This window comes from Dryobates pubescens, chromosome 10 (genome assembly GCF_014839835.1).
Source record: "Dryobates pubescens isolate bDryPub1 chromosome 10, bDryPub1.pri, whole genome shotgun sequence".
Lineage (NCBI taxonomy): Eukaryota > Metazoa > Chordata > Aves > Piciformes > Picidae > Dryobates > Dryobates pubescens.
This window is the reverse complement of record NC_071621.1, coordinates 21982305-22002246: the sequence shown is the minus strand read 5'-3', so window position 1 is coordinate 22002246 and position 19942 is coordinate 21982305. Positions and strand designations below refer to the sequence as shown.

Below are 19942 nucleotides of genomic sequence, written 5' to 3'. Positions count from 1 at the left end.
GCACTGACTGACAATCATTCTGTACTCTATGGATAGGGCAAAGTGACTTTACTACATTTCACTTCCTGAAAAAAAAAGGAAAAAAAAAAGAAGCCAAAAGTAAAATACAGAATCTGGCATTTGATAACTTAAGAACAGAACTAAATCCCCATGTCCTTGAACATCAGAAACTGCTGTGGTGGATTTGTTTTCTCCTCTCAAGATTGCTTTAAATTGGTAGCACGCTATTTGGAAAGTAGAAATGTGAAAGTTGACAGCTATGTTGAGACAGTAGTTGATAATAAAGTGCTCAAAATTTCTGTTTCTTTACTTTAGTGCTTTGGTTGGTCTTTAAAAAAAATCAGGTGATTCACAATCAATAGTAAAGGTTGCAATAAATGCTAATGTAGCCCCACAGCAAAGCAGGTATGAAAACCAGCTTCCCCTAAAGCATTAGCCCTGAAACTCACTTTTTACAACTTGTTAGATATGGTTACAACCTTTCTCCAAGTGTTTTTGGAAACAGCCATTTATAAATACATTATTGATGGGTTTTGTAATTGTAAGTCTCTGCCCACAGGTCTTCTGGAATATAACTTTCACATCAAAGAGCATACTAGCTTAACAAAAATGCTGGTAGTCATGCAATATGACTACTCTCTACAACCAAAATGGAAAGACACTGAAGATGCACCAGAGCAGAATTGACCAGAGAAATTTCAACAGAATTTGACTAAAATACACAACAACATTTAAAAAAACAAAAAAAAGTGGAAAAAAATAAATCAAACCCACAAGAAAATCTTTGGGTTTTTTGCATTTTGTTTCTGACTGAAGTTGAAACCATAAGGTTTAATTCCCTGCAGCTCTGGTGCAGAGTTATCTATTATAAGAGTACATTTAAGCGAAATTACATTCTGCAATACCCACTTTTTTTTTTTTCCCCAATAAATAACCTTTTCTGTAACTCATTTTCCCCAAATAAATGGATTTTTATGACGTTCTTGTTAAGAAGACTAGTATCACAGGAAGGCTCAAAATGAACTAAGAATTATCTTCCAAGAAAAATTTGAGCAGTACAGGAAGGTAAGGCATCGATCCAGGCTCTGAACAATGAGGAAGTGCTGAATAAGGAAGAGATCCTGTGAGTGGGAAAAGCACATGGTTCTGGAAGGAGACAAAAATATGCATTTATACCACAGGATGGATAAATATAGTTGCACAGTCTTGATCCTGCTATATATGACCAGTTTTGTACTTCATTTTACAAGTGGAAGATTTCCTTCTTAATACGAGTTTTCCTGTGTACAACATAAATGGCTCTATGTTATGTAGACCATGCTCACAGTGGCAAAATAAACTAGGTTTGATCAAAACTCACAAATCTGTATTGAAAAAGACAGCCTCAGCTTAGAGCTGCCACTGTTTATTGATATGTTTTTATACTCTTCATAGTCAACTCAGGGAAAGATACAGCTGTGTATCTAAAGTCTACCCCAATCAAAACTATACATTCCCCACTAAAAAATTTCCAAGTCCCACCTATCTCCCACAGTAAGCCCAAGAGGAACACACTCTACCATCATTTAGTACCAGCACCAGAGTGCTGGAACCTACACTGTAAGCCTCTCTATAAGGACATCTCCCTGGCTATCTCCACCATGACAGAAATGGGCACAAAGGGCCCAGTTTTTATAGGAATGAAAATGACATGTAGGAGAAAGCTGAAGAGTCCCATCATAGCTGAGATGAATGATGCAAGTTCATTACAAAACTGCATGCTTAAACCATCCTTTTTACGATTAATCTGAAAAATTAGAATCTTTCAGATCCTTGCTAATGAAGAAACATTAGAGCCCATCACCAAATCGCTCTGCTACCGTGTTTTGAGCACCTACCCTCTTCCCTTGAATCACCTCTACAGGGACTGCAAAAGCAACCATATCCAAGCTCAAATGATTCTGCAAATACCCACTGCCATACCTACTGAAGTCTTCATCACAACCCCACTTATGGTTTACCCAGTATTGCACCCACTACAGTGCATATTTTAAACCTCCCAATAATTTTAGACATATGTAAGGTGGAAAAAACCAAAATATCCATTTCCAGATTTACATTAATTCCTGACTATACTGGCCAGAGACAATAAGCAGACAGAAATCAAACACAGTTGCAGTTTCTCTTTAATAACAGTGCCTAGTCATCTTGACATTAGTTATGAAAACGAGATCCTCAAAACAAGTCAAATTTCTCAGTAACAAGCCGTTCTCTTTGTGCCAGATCTGACATATTGCACCTTAAAATCCTGGTCTCGTGTCTAGACAATTTTAAAAGATGCTAGTCTATTTATTTTTTAGATAAAAGCTTCACTTCATTTTCACTTGAGCTTGACGTGATCTAGCAGAGAGTTGCTGCTCACATAAAATGCTTGCCACATCTTTAAATTATAAAGGTGGTTTTAAAATAGCTTCTCATGGAAATCTATAGCATGAAGAATACACATTACAGCACATTTTGGTACAAAAACCCTTGAACATTCAAGTCAAATCATCCCTATACATTTTTAAGGTCAAAGGTAACAAGCCAGACAAACCTCGTATTACATATACAGAGGTCCCGACCAGTTGACTAGATACAGTCAACTATATCTAGTTGACTGAGTTACAGTCAACTAGAATGACTCCAAGAAATATTACCATGACCTTTGTGTAACATAGAAAACAATCCATCTCCTTAAGTGTTCACAGTAACAGCTAAGCCACTGATTCCCGTGCCCCAACCACACTAATGAGAGCAAGGCATCATGACCCCAGGCAGAATTTACCTGCAGGACTGCCCAGACTGAACAACTATCGGGGGCACCTAAACTGGACACAATGCTGCCCTACAATCAGTCCTGATTAATATGGGACATGGAAATTCAACACTTCAAATCCAGAAAATTAATGCAAGGGAAAGCTTAGAAAGTCCTTGGAATAGAGCACACAACCCTATTGACAGAGCAGCTTTTTCATTATACTTAGAAACACACCGTAATACATCCTCAGTGTCACTTACGTGTTTGCAATAGAGATATTGGAAGTTACTAATTTTGTGTGTGATTTCATGTTAATTCTTCCTGAATCATATGGAGTTAGTCAATGGGCATTTATTCCCCCTCACTTAGTATCTTTTAATAAAGCTTTCTGAAAGTTTGGGGGTTATTGCCAAAAATAGCATGAAAGTATACAAACTATAAATTGCTAAACCCTGCAAGTCCAATAAACTTCATTTCCATCAGAGATCAAGAAAACAGCTTCAGAAGTGAGAGGTGAGCTTTCCCTAGCACAACTACAGCTGTTATGTGTAACTCATTTGCAGACTGAAAAAAAATGTGTTCCTTCAAAGGCAAAATGACAAATATTTGGATCTAATATGCCTTAAGTCATGTGCTGAGCATCAAATGCAACCACACAACACTGCTCCAAGAATTAAATTTCATGTTCATCTTACTGCCCCTACAAATATGAATTCTATCATTAATATTTTAATTTTTTTTTAATACTGGAACTAGGTACTTCAGGCTTTAAAAGCATACAAAGGCTTCTCGTCACTCCCTTATAGCATATAAAAGATAAACATGCCTGAAAAACATTAGACAATATTTACTCTTAAAAGGAATACTGAAAAGGACTATTATTTTAGAAGAATTATTTCATAAAATTACAGTTTGTAACAAGTTTCCTGAGGCTCACTAGTAGATGCCACATAGATGCACCATCTAGATTGGCACTAATCTACCTTTAAGCAGAGAATCATAAATTTACACCTCCAGCTATTAAAGACTTCTGACTAACATTGCATTTCACTATTTCACCACTATTCCATTATTTCTCTGTATTTAAAAGATATGTCATATTCTGGAGACAGATTAAGTAGTACCATCTAGAATATATGTGATTATGGTGATGTGGATCTCTGCCAGACCACAACGCATTACCATATCGTAACTCCACTGAGGAGATACCAACCAAAGCTGGAATATATGATTTCGAAATATAGTTCTTTTTTAGATTTAGCATGTTGTTCTTTTCAGTCTCTGGAATAAAATCATATTTAGTTTCCTTGGGTTTACTTTTTAATTAATGCTATGCTTTTTCAAGTGCTACAGACAATTTTGCATGAAACAGCAAATCGTGAAAAGCCCAGGATCATCCTTAAAATGAAGAAAATAAATAGAATTGAGGTAAACTTTCATTCTCATCCAAACTGCCAACAGATTCACAGACTAAAATCCAGATCCTCAGCTGCAGCTAAAGAGCACTCCAGGAGAAGACCACCTTTGTTCCTCAGCAGTGGTCCAAGCCATTGACATAAATAAGATTAGCCTGAGCAGTAATCGGTATCAGCTCTTAGGAGAAATCGAAACAGTCACAGCAGGTGGACACCAACACAAACATCTCCAGATTGCATCCCCGCACTGTTGAACATGAAGTGCCATTTTGGTACTTACATCTCAGTAAGGCACAGATATATTTTTTCATAGTAGAACAAACCTAGAAGTAGGAAGAAGTAGGCAGAATGTCTGTTTTCACTTGGTTAATTCATATGGGACACATAAAACTCAAGGAGTTTCTTCCTTGTTTCCGTCTCCATAACAACAGTATCACGGAACAAAGCCTCAGCTAAACTCTGCCACAAACTTTCCATTTGACTTGAAACTGTAAGTTTCTCAAGTAAGTTTAAAAAAAACCAACCCAAACAAAACAAAAAAACAACCCCACCAACACAAATCAACCAACCAACCAAAAAAGCCACAAAAAAACCCCAATTAAATCAAACTCACAAAAAAAACCCCAAAAAACTACAAGACTGATGGCAGCATCAGATTTGTGTAACCTGTCAAATCTCCATTTTACACAACATTTCTATTAGTGGAAAACACACACTACATTTTTTAAAAATCAAATTTCAACACACTGGATATTACTACAAATTGAGCCCACCTTCACTGTGGATGGTTTACAAGTAGCAAATTTATCCTCTGTCAAAGAGCTAAACACAATCCTGGTAAATGACCACAAAATACACCAGATTTCCACAAATACATCAGTATTCAGCTACAACAGCATTTAAGTATTTCTGCAGAACTGTAGCTTTGAGGCCCAGCAGACCTACAAGAAGGCCTTAACTTTTTCTTTGTTACTCTCAAAAATAAAGAGACCTCCTAAGTATTTTTCTCTGAATTCTTAGAAAGCCTGTTAGCAATTTTTTCCCCCTCAGTTTCAAATATAACAAAAAAAAAAACCAAACCCCCCAACCCATAGTATTGGAGTGTACAATAACATTTTCAGAACCCCAACTATGTCTCAGCAACTTTTTTCCTTTTTAAAAAACATTTCTTGCAGGGTGTTGATTCTTAATTCTTTGCTTCTCTCAGTATCTTCTCCACTAGCATTGCTTGCAATGGTTAATTTTACAGCTGTGAATTCAAATTTGTCTGGAGGTATACCAAGTGAAAAACGTTCCAGTCGCTGCTTTAAAACGCTCTGCAAGACACGTATAACAGAAGTTGTCAAAAATTAAGGCTGTCCTCCTAGCAGAATTTACAGGGCAATTTTTAACAATAGCTGTATTTCAAAAGGCAGACCTCTAAATTATCAGTTAAAACTGATGAAGAGATGGGGTCTCAGAGTTTAGATTTGACATGAGAACAGTGACATTAAAATTTCTCATTGACATTCTGCTCATTTTCAATAGCCTCTAAAATGAAAGCACTGCACTCAGTCATATCCCTTTAATAATTATGGGGAGCTAACATTTATGCATGCAAAATTGTGGCATGGAAGGCTTGCTGCTTCAGTAGGCTCAAATAATTGCTGCAAAACCAGACTTAACATTGAAAAGAGTACTGATCAACAGCTCTGCCTTTCAGCATAGTTAGGAGAAATAACCAAGTTAGCAAATCCAATATCATACAAAGAGAAAATAAGAAAAGATTGAAAATAAGACTTACTATCTTTTTTACATAAAACCACAAGAATGATTAGTCACATTCCGGATATTTCTGGATTCCTGCAAGCTAGAGTAGCACTCACAGGCTGAGTCAGAACTCAACTCTTCATTCTGCCCATTATTGCATAAGTGATTGCATAGAGGCAAACCAAAAGTTTACATTCTGACTTTTACTGAGAAACAAACCTGACTGACCTGAAATGTAAAAGTAGTAAACCCCACTTACTGTGTATGCCATGACCATGGCTTTCAGCATTCACAGATGCTGCACTTAGGAAGAACTCTCAGTTGAACAAAAAAAGAACAGAAAAGGAAACAAAAAAAAAGCAACCCCAAAACAGAAAAGCATGCTCTTAGTCATTTTGTTTGCAATACCATAAAAGCACTGCTTACCAAGTCTGCTGCAAGGACTGCATTCAGACAGGCTAATTTCCTACTACAGCCTTAAGCCAAGCCAAGGAAGATAGCTATGGGCCTTGAATGAGCTAAAAATTAAGTTTAGACATGCATGAACAGCATTCACAAGCTCCAAGGTGAAATACAGATTACCAGTACTTGAAGTTGTCCCTAATTCCACAACCAAGAGCTGCAACTTGTCCCCATTCAGGTCCTGGCTGAGCTCAATTCCCACAGATGATGCCTGGCAATTTTTAACAGGCATAATTCAATGTTCCTGATGCAGAGGTGATCATTTTGCTACACTCAGATACTCATAATTCTTTCCCCACCACCACCCTTTGTCTCTCAGCCCTGCTGGAACCTGCCAGCAGCTCCTGATGGCTTTCCAGTACTCCCAACAAGGAGGAGTTAAATGTCCTTCAGCATACATCCCCTCCAGTATTACATGGAGCTAGACAACAAAAGTAGAGAGAAACAATTCAGGTAACAACAACAAGGGTGGGTGGCAGGAAGGAAGAGACAGTTTACACTGCCAGCCTGCACTTCTATCTGAAGTATAGTGCTGCACCAAAGCCCAGCACAAATATCAGTCATTATCTCATCCACAGCTTACAGCTGCCCATCCTCAAAGAAAATAAGATTAAGGACATGCAAACATTGTTTTGAAGTATGTTTAATGTGTTAGCATGCTGTGGAATTTCCACTAGTGTCATACATAAGAAGGCCAGTCATTAATAAGATATTTCTTTTTGATTGTTAGATGAATAGGTTAGACTTTCTTTTTTTTAACATGTTGAAGAAAAAAGGGGACCAGATGAGGAGGGCAACTGTAAACACAAATAATTTTGAAGTATACCCAAATACATACATTCAAGATAACTTGGGCATGTTTATCCCTGGCCACTGCTGCAGATAAAGAAACAGGTTCTTCATCTCCCTACATGAAAACTTCAATATGCCACAAAAGATGGCTCAGTATTTAAGGAGTCAGCAAGGAGCTTCTTCACATTTTTCATAACAGATCCCATCAATTTCTTCTCCAAAAGGAGGCAAAAAACCCAAAACACTGAGAATGACAAAGGACAGGATACTCTTATCTACTACAGTCAGCAAACAATAGTGAAAAATCAAGAAAGGAAAAATATCCATACAGAAAAACCCAATGAGCTATTTTTATCTTAGAATGTGATAAATTAGAATGTTCAACATAGGGAGTGCAAAAATACAGAGAAATAATTAGATTATTATTAAAAACAAAACCCAAACATAAAGGCCTAACTTAAAACTATATGCACAAAGGTTACTTTGGGGATACAATAATTTCCAAAACCAAGAAAAAGGATCTACTTGAAGGCACAAGGGAAAGTAGTTAAATTAAATTAGAACAGAAATGCATAACTTATTTTGTTCTGATACATTAAAATTCTATGAATGAACAAGTATTTTCATTCTTTGTTCCAATCATTATCATGATACCACAGTTATTATTCTTAAATGAAATAATTGTTTAGACTGAATCATGGGCAACAAAACTCAACTGCCATACAATCAGCTGCTCCTCTTAGTCTCTCCTGTCTAACCCTATTCCTGGTTGCCAAGATTCCACTACTGATGTAGCATCAGTTACACATTCACCCTTCTCCCCTGTTAACCTCTATTAATTTGTATCGAAAAGGAAGTCCCTGTGTACATTAAGCTATTCTTCACCATTCTATACTGAATTTCCCAAAAAGGAGCACAGGCACACACGTGTCCATTAAAGATGCCCATAACAAGAAGACATGAACTGAGCAGGGTTTCTACTTGTTCCTCTTCTTCTACCCTATCGTCCTGTTCTAACACTGTCCACATATATAAGTGTTTTAGACCATAGACTCCATCCTCTTTCATGTCTGCAAATGTCTCACACTAAAAATTCTGGTTTTTTTAAACAATAATTTCTCCCATACTGCCTACATTTCTTAAGTATAGAAGCTGTACATAATAATGGAACGATCTTCAGTTTAAGTGCTTGATAGATTTCAGTCTTCTGCTGTTTATCAAATGCAGAAAACACCCAAGCAAACGAAACCATCTTGGGCCACAAGCATTATTCTCCATTACTACTCAGACAGAAAAATAATTTGATATCCTAGAAGGCATGCAAAGAACCACCTGGGGAAAAAGCACTGGCAGAGCCTTTTTGTATCTACACAGAACACGCCAATGCAGGAACAGTGGACACACAGTTTTCAGTCACACAGGTCCCTTACTCTGAATTTCTAAGATCCCTGAAGAATTTTATCTCTAAAGAGAATACCAGAGGCACACAGAACACCGAGGCAGCTGCCCATATTCTTTTGATAACTTCACTGAAACGAAGGGGATTATTTTACTGAGTAATAACTTCTGGACTAAGTACATTTTTTTCAGAGCTTGTTTGAAAATAGGCAGCTACAGCTACCAAACCAATTTCATTTGGTCCACTCAAAAAACCCTGTGATTTACTTCACAAGTCCACAAACTACTTCATGCCTCTTCATTATTACAAAACAAATACAACTTACAAACAGCCCTGCAATTCACAAGCACTAGCTGCTACCAAATGGCAAAACTGATCAATTACCTGATGAAATTACTGAATATATTCAGAGATGCCCTCTTGCCACTACAATCATTAGTGAAGAAAACTAAATAAAATTAGGGTCTACATAAACAGTAGTTTTCAAGCACAGTCTCATACATTTCTAGTCCCAATTAAGTTAATGAAGCTACTCAAGTAGAGAAGTCAATATTAGCAGGTTTCATTCCAGAAGTGGAGTTGTATCCTGTAAGCAGCATACATTGCTAAGGAATAATGCACCACGAACTTAAAATACCCGGAATGTGGTGTGTCACTATACAATTTAATAGTGGAATGTAAATGATAAAGTACTGTGTTAATTGTTTAAGAAGTGATGCTTAAATGGTTAGCTTGTAAAATTTGCTGTAATTCTGGAAGGAAATCAACTAAATGTCAGCGAGAAGGAAGCTAGACCAAATTATGCCTACATACTTACCAAAGATCTGAAAATTTACTATGAATTTATGTATAGCAGATCCTTCTCAAAGATGGGACAGGAAGACAAATTAACACATTGGTAAGAAGTAGCAATTATAATTGTTTTACGATGATGGTGATGATAAGGTAAACAGTTTGAAACATAATTATTATAACACTTAAGTAATTCATAGCAGATTTACTGAAGTGTGATAGTCTTTGTACCATGACATGCCATCACATTGATGCCAACTCCTACAGGAATGGAAAATTTTTTTTTGTAAATGCAAATTGCACAGTGGGTGGGTAAGAGAAATGCAAACTGCAAAATCCTACATTAAATAAAAACATATACAGAAAAAAAAAAAAAAAGGTGACAGCCTGGTAAGTGTTCCTCTTTAAAAAGCCATCAAAAAAAACCCCAAACAATTCCATTTTCTTTCCTGAACAATCTCCTTTGAAATAAGGAGGACAGTGTCAAAAGGAGACTCAAAATGAGTTTTCAAGTACTCTTTTTACAAAGTAATATTTAGTAGCTCTGTTGACACTGTGTTTCTACCACACACTTGAAACTTTCAGAGAGAAACTGCAGCTAATAATGTAGAAACTCAACAAAATCATCCTAAGAGATGAAAATATATCTATGTATCTAGTTCAATACTAGCAACATTGGTAACATCTTCATTGAAATGTTTTTGTAATGACTCAGTATTTAAACATCATGATGTATAACAAGCTTCTTCCTGATTTGAAGAAACAGAGCATCAGTAGGCCTAGTTATCCCTGTCAGCAGTATTCTCCTTACATCATAACAACAGAAGGAAACACTGTTCATAGAAATAAAATAGTATTTTACCCATGTTAAAATGCGTGTCTTTTGTATAAAATGTCAAACGCTACAAACCTAGTGGCAGCATCATGCCCCCCTGGCAGGCAGGACCTAAAAGTAGTGTGAAGGTGGCAGTGCACTCTGCCCAGGGTGAGGAGGAAGAATAGTGCTTCATGTCACCCTCAAAGGACTCCTCCAGGCAATTTATAAAGCGGCACTAAGAGATTTGCATCTAACCCTCCACAGCTCAGGCGAGGATTTCTGTGATATAATGCCAGGCAGACACGTGTGGAGTGATAAGGATGTTCAGAGAGAGAGATCCTAAAAAGAAATATATGAAAACTGATAGCAGAAAGGGTATCAGAGGCAAATTTTATTCACGGTATTCGAGAAAAGTAGAGGGAGGGTGGGGAAAAAAAACCCAACCAAAATAAACTGTATGTGATAATCATCTAGGATCTTGCTGGTTTTGCTTTTTGTTCAGAATTCACTCGTTTCAACTGCAGTACAAAAGCCGTGAAGGAAACACTGAAAGCAAGCAACTAAAGGATACCATTATTTCAATAGCCCTTTTGTCATACATATGCACCATTAATTGTAATATTGATGGCTGAAAAAAGGGCTACTCGGTTTTACTGCTATCCCTACAGGTTTTACTCTCAGAACTTCATCTTGAAATACAAAAATACACGGACAAGTCCACTGTTTATAGAATAAAAGTACCTTTAAACACGAACAGATACACGAAAATATTCTGCTGTAAGAACAAAGAACTAACACACCAAACTGCAGCCACAACTTTTTCCCCCCTCCCAGTTAAGTGATTTATGGAAATATATACAAATTGGAAAAGTCGTGCTGGACAGAAAGACTATCTAGCAGACCTGATTGATCCTCACTCCTCATGCCTTGCTATAACTTCCTATTTTAAATGTACCGAGACGATTATCCAATACAGGCTGAAGTACAGTCCGCCATAAGAAGTACAAGGAGTGCCCTTGAAAAATGTCCAGATTGCAGCTAGTGCACAAAGGACCTCGCTATGTAAATAAAAGCATGAGAATTTCTGTCTCGCTCTTGATCCGGCAGCAAGTGATGAGATTAACTTCCTATCAACATGGGAAGACAAAGCATCGGTAAGAAACAAGCGAAGTTTTAGAGAAAAAGGAAGAAGGTTGAGACTAAATTTCAGCTGGTTCAGAAAGAAGGAAAGAAGAGAGAAACTGGTCGCTTCAACCATTCTGAATGTTCTACTTCTCCTTTCTCTTCCCCCCAGAAATACTCGGCAGAGCTGAAGAGCAGCGCTACACGAAATAATGCAGAGCAGCCAGATATTAACTGCCATAGGTAACAGAAAGCAGACATGCCCCCTTGCCTTGCTACACAGAAGGCGACGCTGCAGATTTCCCACGTAGCTACCAAAAGCAAAGCAGAACCAGCATTCTGGTTTTGTGCGGGGTGGGGGGGGGTATGAACTGGGAACTTTTTGTTCCCTAAACGTCTAACCATGACTTTTTGTTTGTTTATTTGTTCCCATACCCCACCTCTTTCCATCGTCTCTGACAAAACAGGTCGAAATAAACGTTAACCGTAATCCTTTCAAATGAGGAGTATAAGACTTACCATATCAGCTGGAACGCTGCTGGACATCTTGATGTTACCCTAAATGGCTTAAAATCAACTTAAAGGAAAAAAAAATTAAAAAAATAAAATTTAAAGGAAAAAAAAGCACCAAGAAGAGCCCGCCGGAGATCTTCACTAAGCAAAACCAGTGTTAATGTCGGAGGCAGCAACTTCCACGTTGCCTACGAAGAAGAGGTGCCCGATGTGCAGGGGAAAGACGGCCGGCTGAGGAGGAGAAATATCCAGGGACAAGCGGTGCCGGGGCTGTACCAGAGGAGCCAGCGGGAGACCAGAGATGGCAGCAGATTCCTGTCAGCAGCGGCGGCAGCAGCAGCAGCACCAGCGGTGCCAGGTAGACCAGGCAGGACTACACCGCCACATGAGCTGTGTACGGGCTTTTCCCCCCTCTCTCCCTCTTCCTTCTCTCCTAGTCTTGACAAATGACGACGGGATGATTCACGGGATAATGGTGCGTCCAAGTCACCTCCTCAGTCAGCGCAGGCGACCCGGTCGCGCAGGCAGTCAGGCAGGACCTCAGTCCTGCCCTCGGCGGCAGGGCAGGAAGACGGGAGGGCCGGGTGGGCTCGCGGCGGGGGTCAGGACGCCGAGCTTCGGATCCCCTCTAGGCGGTGTGCGACATTCAACAGGGTCTGGCAGGGCGACGGGCCGGGGAGAGCTGCCTGAGGGGTGGCCGGAGGGGAAAGCCCTCCCCCGTAGCGCTCCGGCGGCGACAGCACTCGGCGGGGGCCGGGGGACGTTCAACGGCGGCCGCCTCCCGCAGCCTTAGGTCTCCGCTCGCGTCTCCGTTCGCATCGCCGCCGCTTCAGCCCGCCCGCCCTCCGTCGCCTCGTCGTCCGGCGGCTCCGGGCGCCCCACCTCCCCGCGAGCCGCGCTGCTTCGCCCCGCTGCGAACCGGAGCTGCCAGTCCTCAACGCGATCCTCGCCCGCAGCCGCCCCCTGTCATCTTCGGCTCAAACCAACATGGCGTCCGCGGAGCCGAGAAAGGGGACACGGCAGGGGAGAGACAGACCCCCTCCTCCGCCTCCGCCTTCCCCGCTCCCGCCGCGTCACGCACCGCCACCCCGCGCGGCACCATGGGGCTTGTAGGCTGCCGGGGGGAGCGGGGCGGCGCCAGCACGGTCCCGCCGAGCCGCGCTGCGCCGCAGCCCCGCCCCCGCTCCTCAGCAACGGTTGCTACGGTGGGAAGCGGTTCGCCGTGGCGCGGGGCCTCTCTCCGCTGGGTGCCGGGGCCTCCCGTTTTCCCCGGGGCCCTTCGTGCCGCCCCACGCTCTCCTTGCTGTGGCTTGGGCGCACCGTGGGGTCCCCGGGACACCGCGGGGGCCTGGCCGCCGTTTCGTCGCCCTGGCAGCTGGGAAACCCCCAGCCACCACCCGGACAAATAAGGTGTCGTTTGCCCAAGGACGTCTGCAGTCTCTACAGGTCGTTCGGGGCTTCCCGTGGAGCCCCTGGAGCCCCTTCTTCATGGATCCCATTCCCAGAGCGTGGGCAGCTTCCAAAAAACCAACCAACCAACCAACCAAAACCCCAAAACACCCAAGAACAACCCACACCAAAAAAAGACCCCAAACTCCAGCAACCTACAACCACCATAAATCGAACCATTTTATTTTTCTTGTGCCCTGGATCCACAAGTCCAGGCCTGCACACCGTTTCTGTGTCTTTCTCATTTCTTACATTATTTTCTAGCATTTGAAATACCAAGGTTCTTGGTTTTCTTTTTTTCTTTCTTTCTTTTTTTTTTTTTTTAACTGTCTAGTTTTGTTGAAGAAAGCTCCTGTAAGATTCACAGTGAAAATTACAGAATCATAGAATCGTTTCAATGGCAAAAGACTTTCTAAGATCATCCGGTCGTTATAACCCCCAGCTTGGAAGCGTCTTGGAGAAAGAGCATGCAAAATGCTCCCTTCAGAAATCATCCTGCTCCCTGAAAAGCTTCACGTTATGGATCCATGCTATCTGAAATGGTGTATTGCAGTGGGTATTTAATTCCTTACTCCAGGCTGCTCCTGGATATAAGCATTAAACAAAAAAAAAAAGACTGTACCTGGTGAAAAATGTATCCCACCTCAAAGCCACAAGAAAACCTGACAAAACATCTACCTGAAGAAATGTGTAGGCCTTCTGAGAAGAGTGTGTAGAAACACATTCATATGCTCATACTGTAAAACTGTCCAAGAAAAAAAAAAAGATCAGGCAGATGGAGCTTGTGACAGATGCAGCCTGGTTCCTTCAGGGACAGATCTCATGTAAAAACACCGGAAATTAAGACAAGAGTTGTTCCCTTTAACAGTAAAAGTTTGAGGCTGCCTTTCCTCTTTAGGACTTGCAAAGGCAATCCCTGGCATGACACTGGCCCTTGCAGAGGTTGTAATTCTTCTCTTTATACTCTGTTCCAAAATAGCACAAAGCTACTGGCTTCAGAAGACAGATCTGACAGCGAGCAGCCCTGTTTGATGCCTGGGAGAAGAGTTGGGGGCCCGCAGAGGTGGCCCCACACACATGCCCTCCATGAGGATCCTGTGCTGTCACACATTGTGTAACTTCAGGCACATCACTCCCTCCCTTGTCAGCCTGGTTTGCTTAGATGGTACATTTTTTTGGGAGGCAGTGACTGAGCTCTCTCTCACAGGAGGAGAGGCTGAGAGCTGGGGCTGTTTGGCCAAACAGCATCTTGGCCTGCATCAGGAATAGTGTGGCCAGCAGGACTAGAGGGGTGATTGTCCCACTGTACTCCACACTGGTGAGGCCACATCTTCAGTACTGTGTTCAGCTTTGGATGCTGCAGTATGAGACATTGGGTCTCTGGTGTTGGTCCAGAGAAAGGCAATGAAGCTGGTGAAGGGTCTTGAGAATAATCCTGTGAGCAGCAGCTGAAGGAGCTGGGGTTATTTAGTCTGAATAAAAGGAGGCTGAGGGGAGACCTTATTGCTTACTATGACCCCCTGAAAGGCAGTTGTAGAGAGGTGGTTGTTGGTCTCTTCTCACAACTCACAACTGAGAGGACAAGAGGAAATAGCATAAAGTTTCAATAGGGGAGGTTTAGGTTAGACACTAGAGAAAACTTCTATACCAAAAGCATTATCCAAGACTGGATCAGGATGCCCAGGGAAGTGGTTGAATTGCCATCCCTGGATCTATTTAAAAGCCATCTGGACATGTTCATATTCTAGACATGTTCAAGGACATGGTGCAATAGTGGCCCTGGTAGAGTTAGATAATGCTTGGACTTCATTATCTTAAAGGTCTTTGCTAACCACAGTGGTTCTGTGATTCTGTATCAGAGGGATCTCAGCAGTGGAAGTATGAGGAAAGGGATAAGAGTGAGCCAGGCTCTTTTCAGTGGTGCTCTCTGACAGAACAAGGCAATGAGAACCAGATGAGAATTAATAAATGCAATGTGAGCACGAGAAAATAATTATTTTTTTTACTGTGAGGGTAACCAACACTGGCACAGGTTGCCCAAAGAGGCTGTGAAGCCTGTGTCTGGAAGATATCCAAACCCCAACTAGATATGGTCATGGACAAACTGCACTGGCTGACCTTGCTTGAGCAAGGGATTAGACCAGATGACCTCCAGAAGTCCCTTCCAACACGAATGATGCTGTGGCTGTGACTTTCCCCTGAAAAAAAAATGTTTTTGTAGTACCTTATATCATTAACTTCAATCATAGCCAGGTCTTCTAGCCACTAAGGGAATAAAAAGGATTGTGTTTGTGGGAGGAATAGCACATTGTTGAAGCATTGCTTACTTTTCCTCTGACCTTGAAGGACAGAGAAAACACAAGGGGTTCTCATCTTTTTAAAAATATTATTTTAATATTTTATTTTCATAAAATATTTCATATTATCATCTAAATAATAATACTTACAGATGAGGGTCCAAAGGATAAGACTTGAAGATCTCTCTCCCTCCCAAATAATATGCATTCCTGGGCATACATAACTTTCTGATTAAATCAGCAACAGACTGAAGCACTATAAATAGATCTTGCTGAATAGAGTTTATACTTAGAATGTGATTAATGTGGGCTTTTCCCTGAAAAAAAAATAAAAACCCCTTTCATACAACAGCTCAAGTTTAAACAGGCTCTTGAGATCTACTCCAAGGCCATCCTGCAGACCTTCACTCTATGCAGACAGCAGCCCTGTACTGGTGCCTTGAGATGATCTCAGTTTAACCCAGGAGGAGTTTTGTCCATACCTTTCCTGCTAACAGTCTCATAGTACAGGCAAGAGAATAGGTACCATTGCCTGCTTTTCAGGCACTGCAGCTCATAACCATCTCCTTATGTAAACTGAAATTGGTGGCAACTCAAAATTCTGTCCTTGGTGGTGCCATGACAGCTGAGGTGCATGGCCCCTTCCCACCTCTTCTGCTACAAGAAGGCAGGGGCTTTGCAATAGTTTACCGTTCACAGGGTGAATTGCCAAATGTTATGTGGAAACACTCTTTGCTTGAGCATCAGGAAGTCCATGTGCCCAAGCAAGTCAGGCAAGCAAGGACAACAGGAAGTACAGGCAAACTGGATGAGGGGTCAGCAAGGCAAGCAGGCAGCAGCAAGGCACATCTGCTGCATTGAAGATGACTCTCTTAAATTATTTAGATGGATGAGCTCATCTGTGGCACATACAGATAGGTACCTCTGTAGGACAGAACTGTAAGAAAGACTTCAGAAGACATACAGCCTAAACCAGTATGATTCTGTGGCTTTTGCTTTTTTTGCCTCTAGTGTAAAAATCCATTAAAATTAAGGATCATGCATTTCATGTTGGTGAAGTAGTGGATTACAGGAGGAATCAGAGGACTGTCCTTACTACTTCGTGTATTCACTTAAGTTGGTCAGCTTTTCTGCCAAGTGTTGTATGGATGAAGATCAGTTCCTCTCCGACACCCAGCTGTGCTGTCCTAGAGACAACATGAAAACAATAGCTTTTTAATCATTAGTAGTAGTAAAAACACATACTTCAGGCCCCAATGCCACTGTATTAGACATAGCAGAAGACAAGCAAATGCCAGTTTCCATCCTCAAAGATTCATAGTGCTGGATTGACTCAAGAGCTGACATTTATATCACACTTGCATGAGTTTTTACCCTGGCTCTCACCTGTGATCACCCAACACAAAAATGTGGAGAATCCAACACAGCTGATAGATGCTACATAGCATTTTATGTTGGGCAAATAAATACAAAAAGGTGCTGGTAGAAGTTGTACTATGTATGACAACAGGGGTAAATCCCACCAGTTTTGCATGCATCTGAAATCCAGCATGGTCCAATATCAAACTGAAAAAGATCTTTTCTTTTTGGCACATACTAAGAAAGGCTGTTTTGATAGCATTCATTCTGCATAGAGAGGAAATGAGAGCTGTGGTCAGCAGTCATCATCTGGAGCAAGAGACCCTGAAAAAGCATAACTGCATGCTAGGTCTGGAATCAGCTTTCAGATAAACCTTGAGAAAGTGCTACAGGCATTCACATCTGAAAACAAATCTTTCCCACATTCAAGGACCAAGAAAAAAGGGCGGTGCTGTTTAAGAGGAGTGCTAACAACACGGAGAGCTAAAAAGGCTATTCTGCTTTCAGGACCTCATCCTGTACTCAGATGCTCAAATCTTATTTCCATTAAATCTCCCTTTCAGAACTGTCATGTGAATTTAGCTGTTGAGGTACAAAATCATTCATCATCATTACTCTGGCAATTGATGTAGGAAAATGAAGAAGTATACAACTGATATTTTGCTCCTCATTTGAAAGATATGACATAGCATAAGTAAGTAAGTAGAGTTTTGCCAAGCAGCCTTCCCTTAGAGAAGAATTGTGCCTGTATCTATGAGTAGATTGGGCTGTGGTTCTAGTGTTCCATGGTCATCAGTACTAGTTGAAACCTGACTCTGTACTGAGATGTGCTTAATAGGAATAAAAGCTCTGTTATTCTAAATCAGATTAGTAGTCTAGCCAATGTCATATCCTGTCTCCAGCAGTGGCCAGCATGAAATGCTTCAGAGAAAGACACACAAACCTCCACAATGGACAATCATGTTATAATCTTCTTATTTGCTAAGTTTCCACTGCTGCCAAGGCTATCAGAGAGGCTGGTTTATGCCCCAAAGCACAAAACTTCACGTCCTTTGCAGCCTAAATGGCAGAACAACCCATCGATAGCACGTAAGACCAATTGCCATTTTTCAAAAGAGCAGCACTGTCTTCCGATGGTTGTTATTGCTGGGGTTAGAGACCACATCAAACTTACACTCACAGGTTGACATTAAAAGCTTTCAGCCCCTTGCAGCGCTCTGGCATTTTCCACTTGAGGCAAGCTGTGGAGAGAAGCATCTTCAGGAGACAGAACACATCATGATGAAATTTCTTTTACGACAAAAACGTCCATCGGTTCTGATTTCTCTCCAGATTTTCAGGGCAGCCTGAGAAAGTGAAAGGCTCCTGAGACAAAGGGTTTAATTCTCCAAGGTTTGGCTGTGAGACAGATCAGGATTCTTTCCCTCTCTGGCAGCCACAGAGGCAAGATATCCAGGGCAGCAAGAAACACACTGAGTTAGTCAACAGGATACTTTTAATACCTCTGTAGAAACACGTGGCCATTTTTGTTAACTCATATGGAGCCAAGCTTGCATTTAATTTTGTGTGACTCAGTCCTGTTGAATTCATGCACCTTGCAAGGGAGTGTTCAGGCAAAAAGTTACACTGGAAATGAGGGCTGGATCCTGCAGCATGCTTGCTGCCTTCTGTCCACTCCTGTGTACTGTCAGTTTCTAATGGTGGCCACAGGAAGAACCTCAGATTTTGCATTTTCACATTTTTTTTTGAGACTAAATGATGGTAGGACTTGATGATCCTATAAGTGTTTTCCAACCAAAATAATTATATGATTCCATTGTTCTATAAACCAATTCCTTTCCCATTAGAAGAACATTAATTCTTGCCTGTTTGTTGCTTCTGTGTCAAGCCAAACCAGCATGTGGGTGCTACTGGCCTCTTGTTTAGTGCCAGATGGCTTCTGGGAATAGGATTTAGCAATCCTCACCTGTCTCAGAAACAGCAAGGTGGCAACAAAAGGACCTCTGAGGTTTTGTAGAGTTTATAATACACATTGCTGGCCAGAATCATGGTTTATTTATTTATTGTTTAAGTTACTTGTAAGACAGATCTTACTGGAAGGTGGAATTGCACAGCTATTTAAAACAACTTACATTGTGCTTCTGAATGTTCCAATGTGCTTTAAGCATTTACTTTCCCCTCTCACATTTGCATTACCTGTATTCAAATACAAGGCAAAAGGAGGTAACCAAATGATACCAAGTGCTAGAGGTTATTCCTGACACAGCTGAACAAGGCCATTCTGATGGGTGTAGGAAAGATATGTCATAATGGTGTTAAAGTTACTCATGCCATCAATTAAGTCAGGGAACTCCTAAGGGCAGAGGTGAAGATTGATAGAGGAGGGTACAAAGGTGGAGTAAGGAGAAGGAAAGGAATAACATAAATAAGAACAAGAAGTCCCCAGGCCTGTTCAAGAGAGTGCTCAAATCACCAACATTCTTGAGGTGATTTGACTATCTGCACATCTAGGAATTAACAGATACATCTCTTCAGTCCATACAGAAAAATAAACCTGAAAACAATTGGAAGAAGATTGCTATTATATAACAGACAAGAACCAGGAAGAAGTTTTAGCAGAGAAGCATCCTCTCTGCATATCAGCTTACTGACAAAGAGGAACTGAGGGGAACATTGAAACACTGCTCAGGCTCTGAACTTGAAACAAATTTATCAAAGGATTTTCAAAGCATAGCAGTAAAATGATCCTTATAGCGAGAAATCAAATGCCTGGAAATTCAAAAGTCCTATGCAACTGGTTGTAAGGATTATGGTGGCAAAAATTATTAAAGTTTTGGAGAAGAGGGAGGTCAAAGACCCCTGGCAGTGCCATTTCACATTCAATGACAGCTCAGCAGAAAAAGGAACAAGAGTTTTGGGGAATGGCGGTTGCCAAACTCAGCATTACAAAAGAAACCATCTAGAAAATAATTAAAGAAAAATACATAGTAAATGTTC

General features: G+C 41.0%; 1 protein-coding gene across 1 annotated transcript in view; it reads right to left on the bottom strand.

Annotated features, from left to right (window-relative positions):
* Window positions 1-11928, bottom strand: part of UBL3 (ubiquitin like 3) — a 63198-nt gene extending 51270 nt beyond the window's left edge. Inside the window, exon 1 of the mRNA XM_054164805.1 lies at window positions 11847-11928. Within this exon, the coding sequence (XP_054020780.1) occupies window positions 11847-11873 (27 nt within the window). The 5' untranslated portion in view covers window positions 11874-11928. The remainder of the gene's footprint in view (window positions 1-11846) is intronic.
* Between the last annotated feature and the right edge of the window lie 8014 nt (window positions 11929-19942).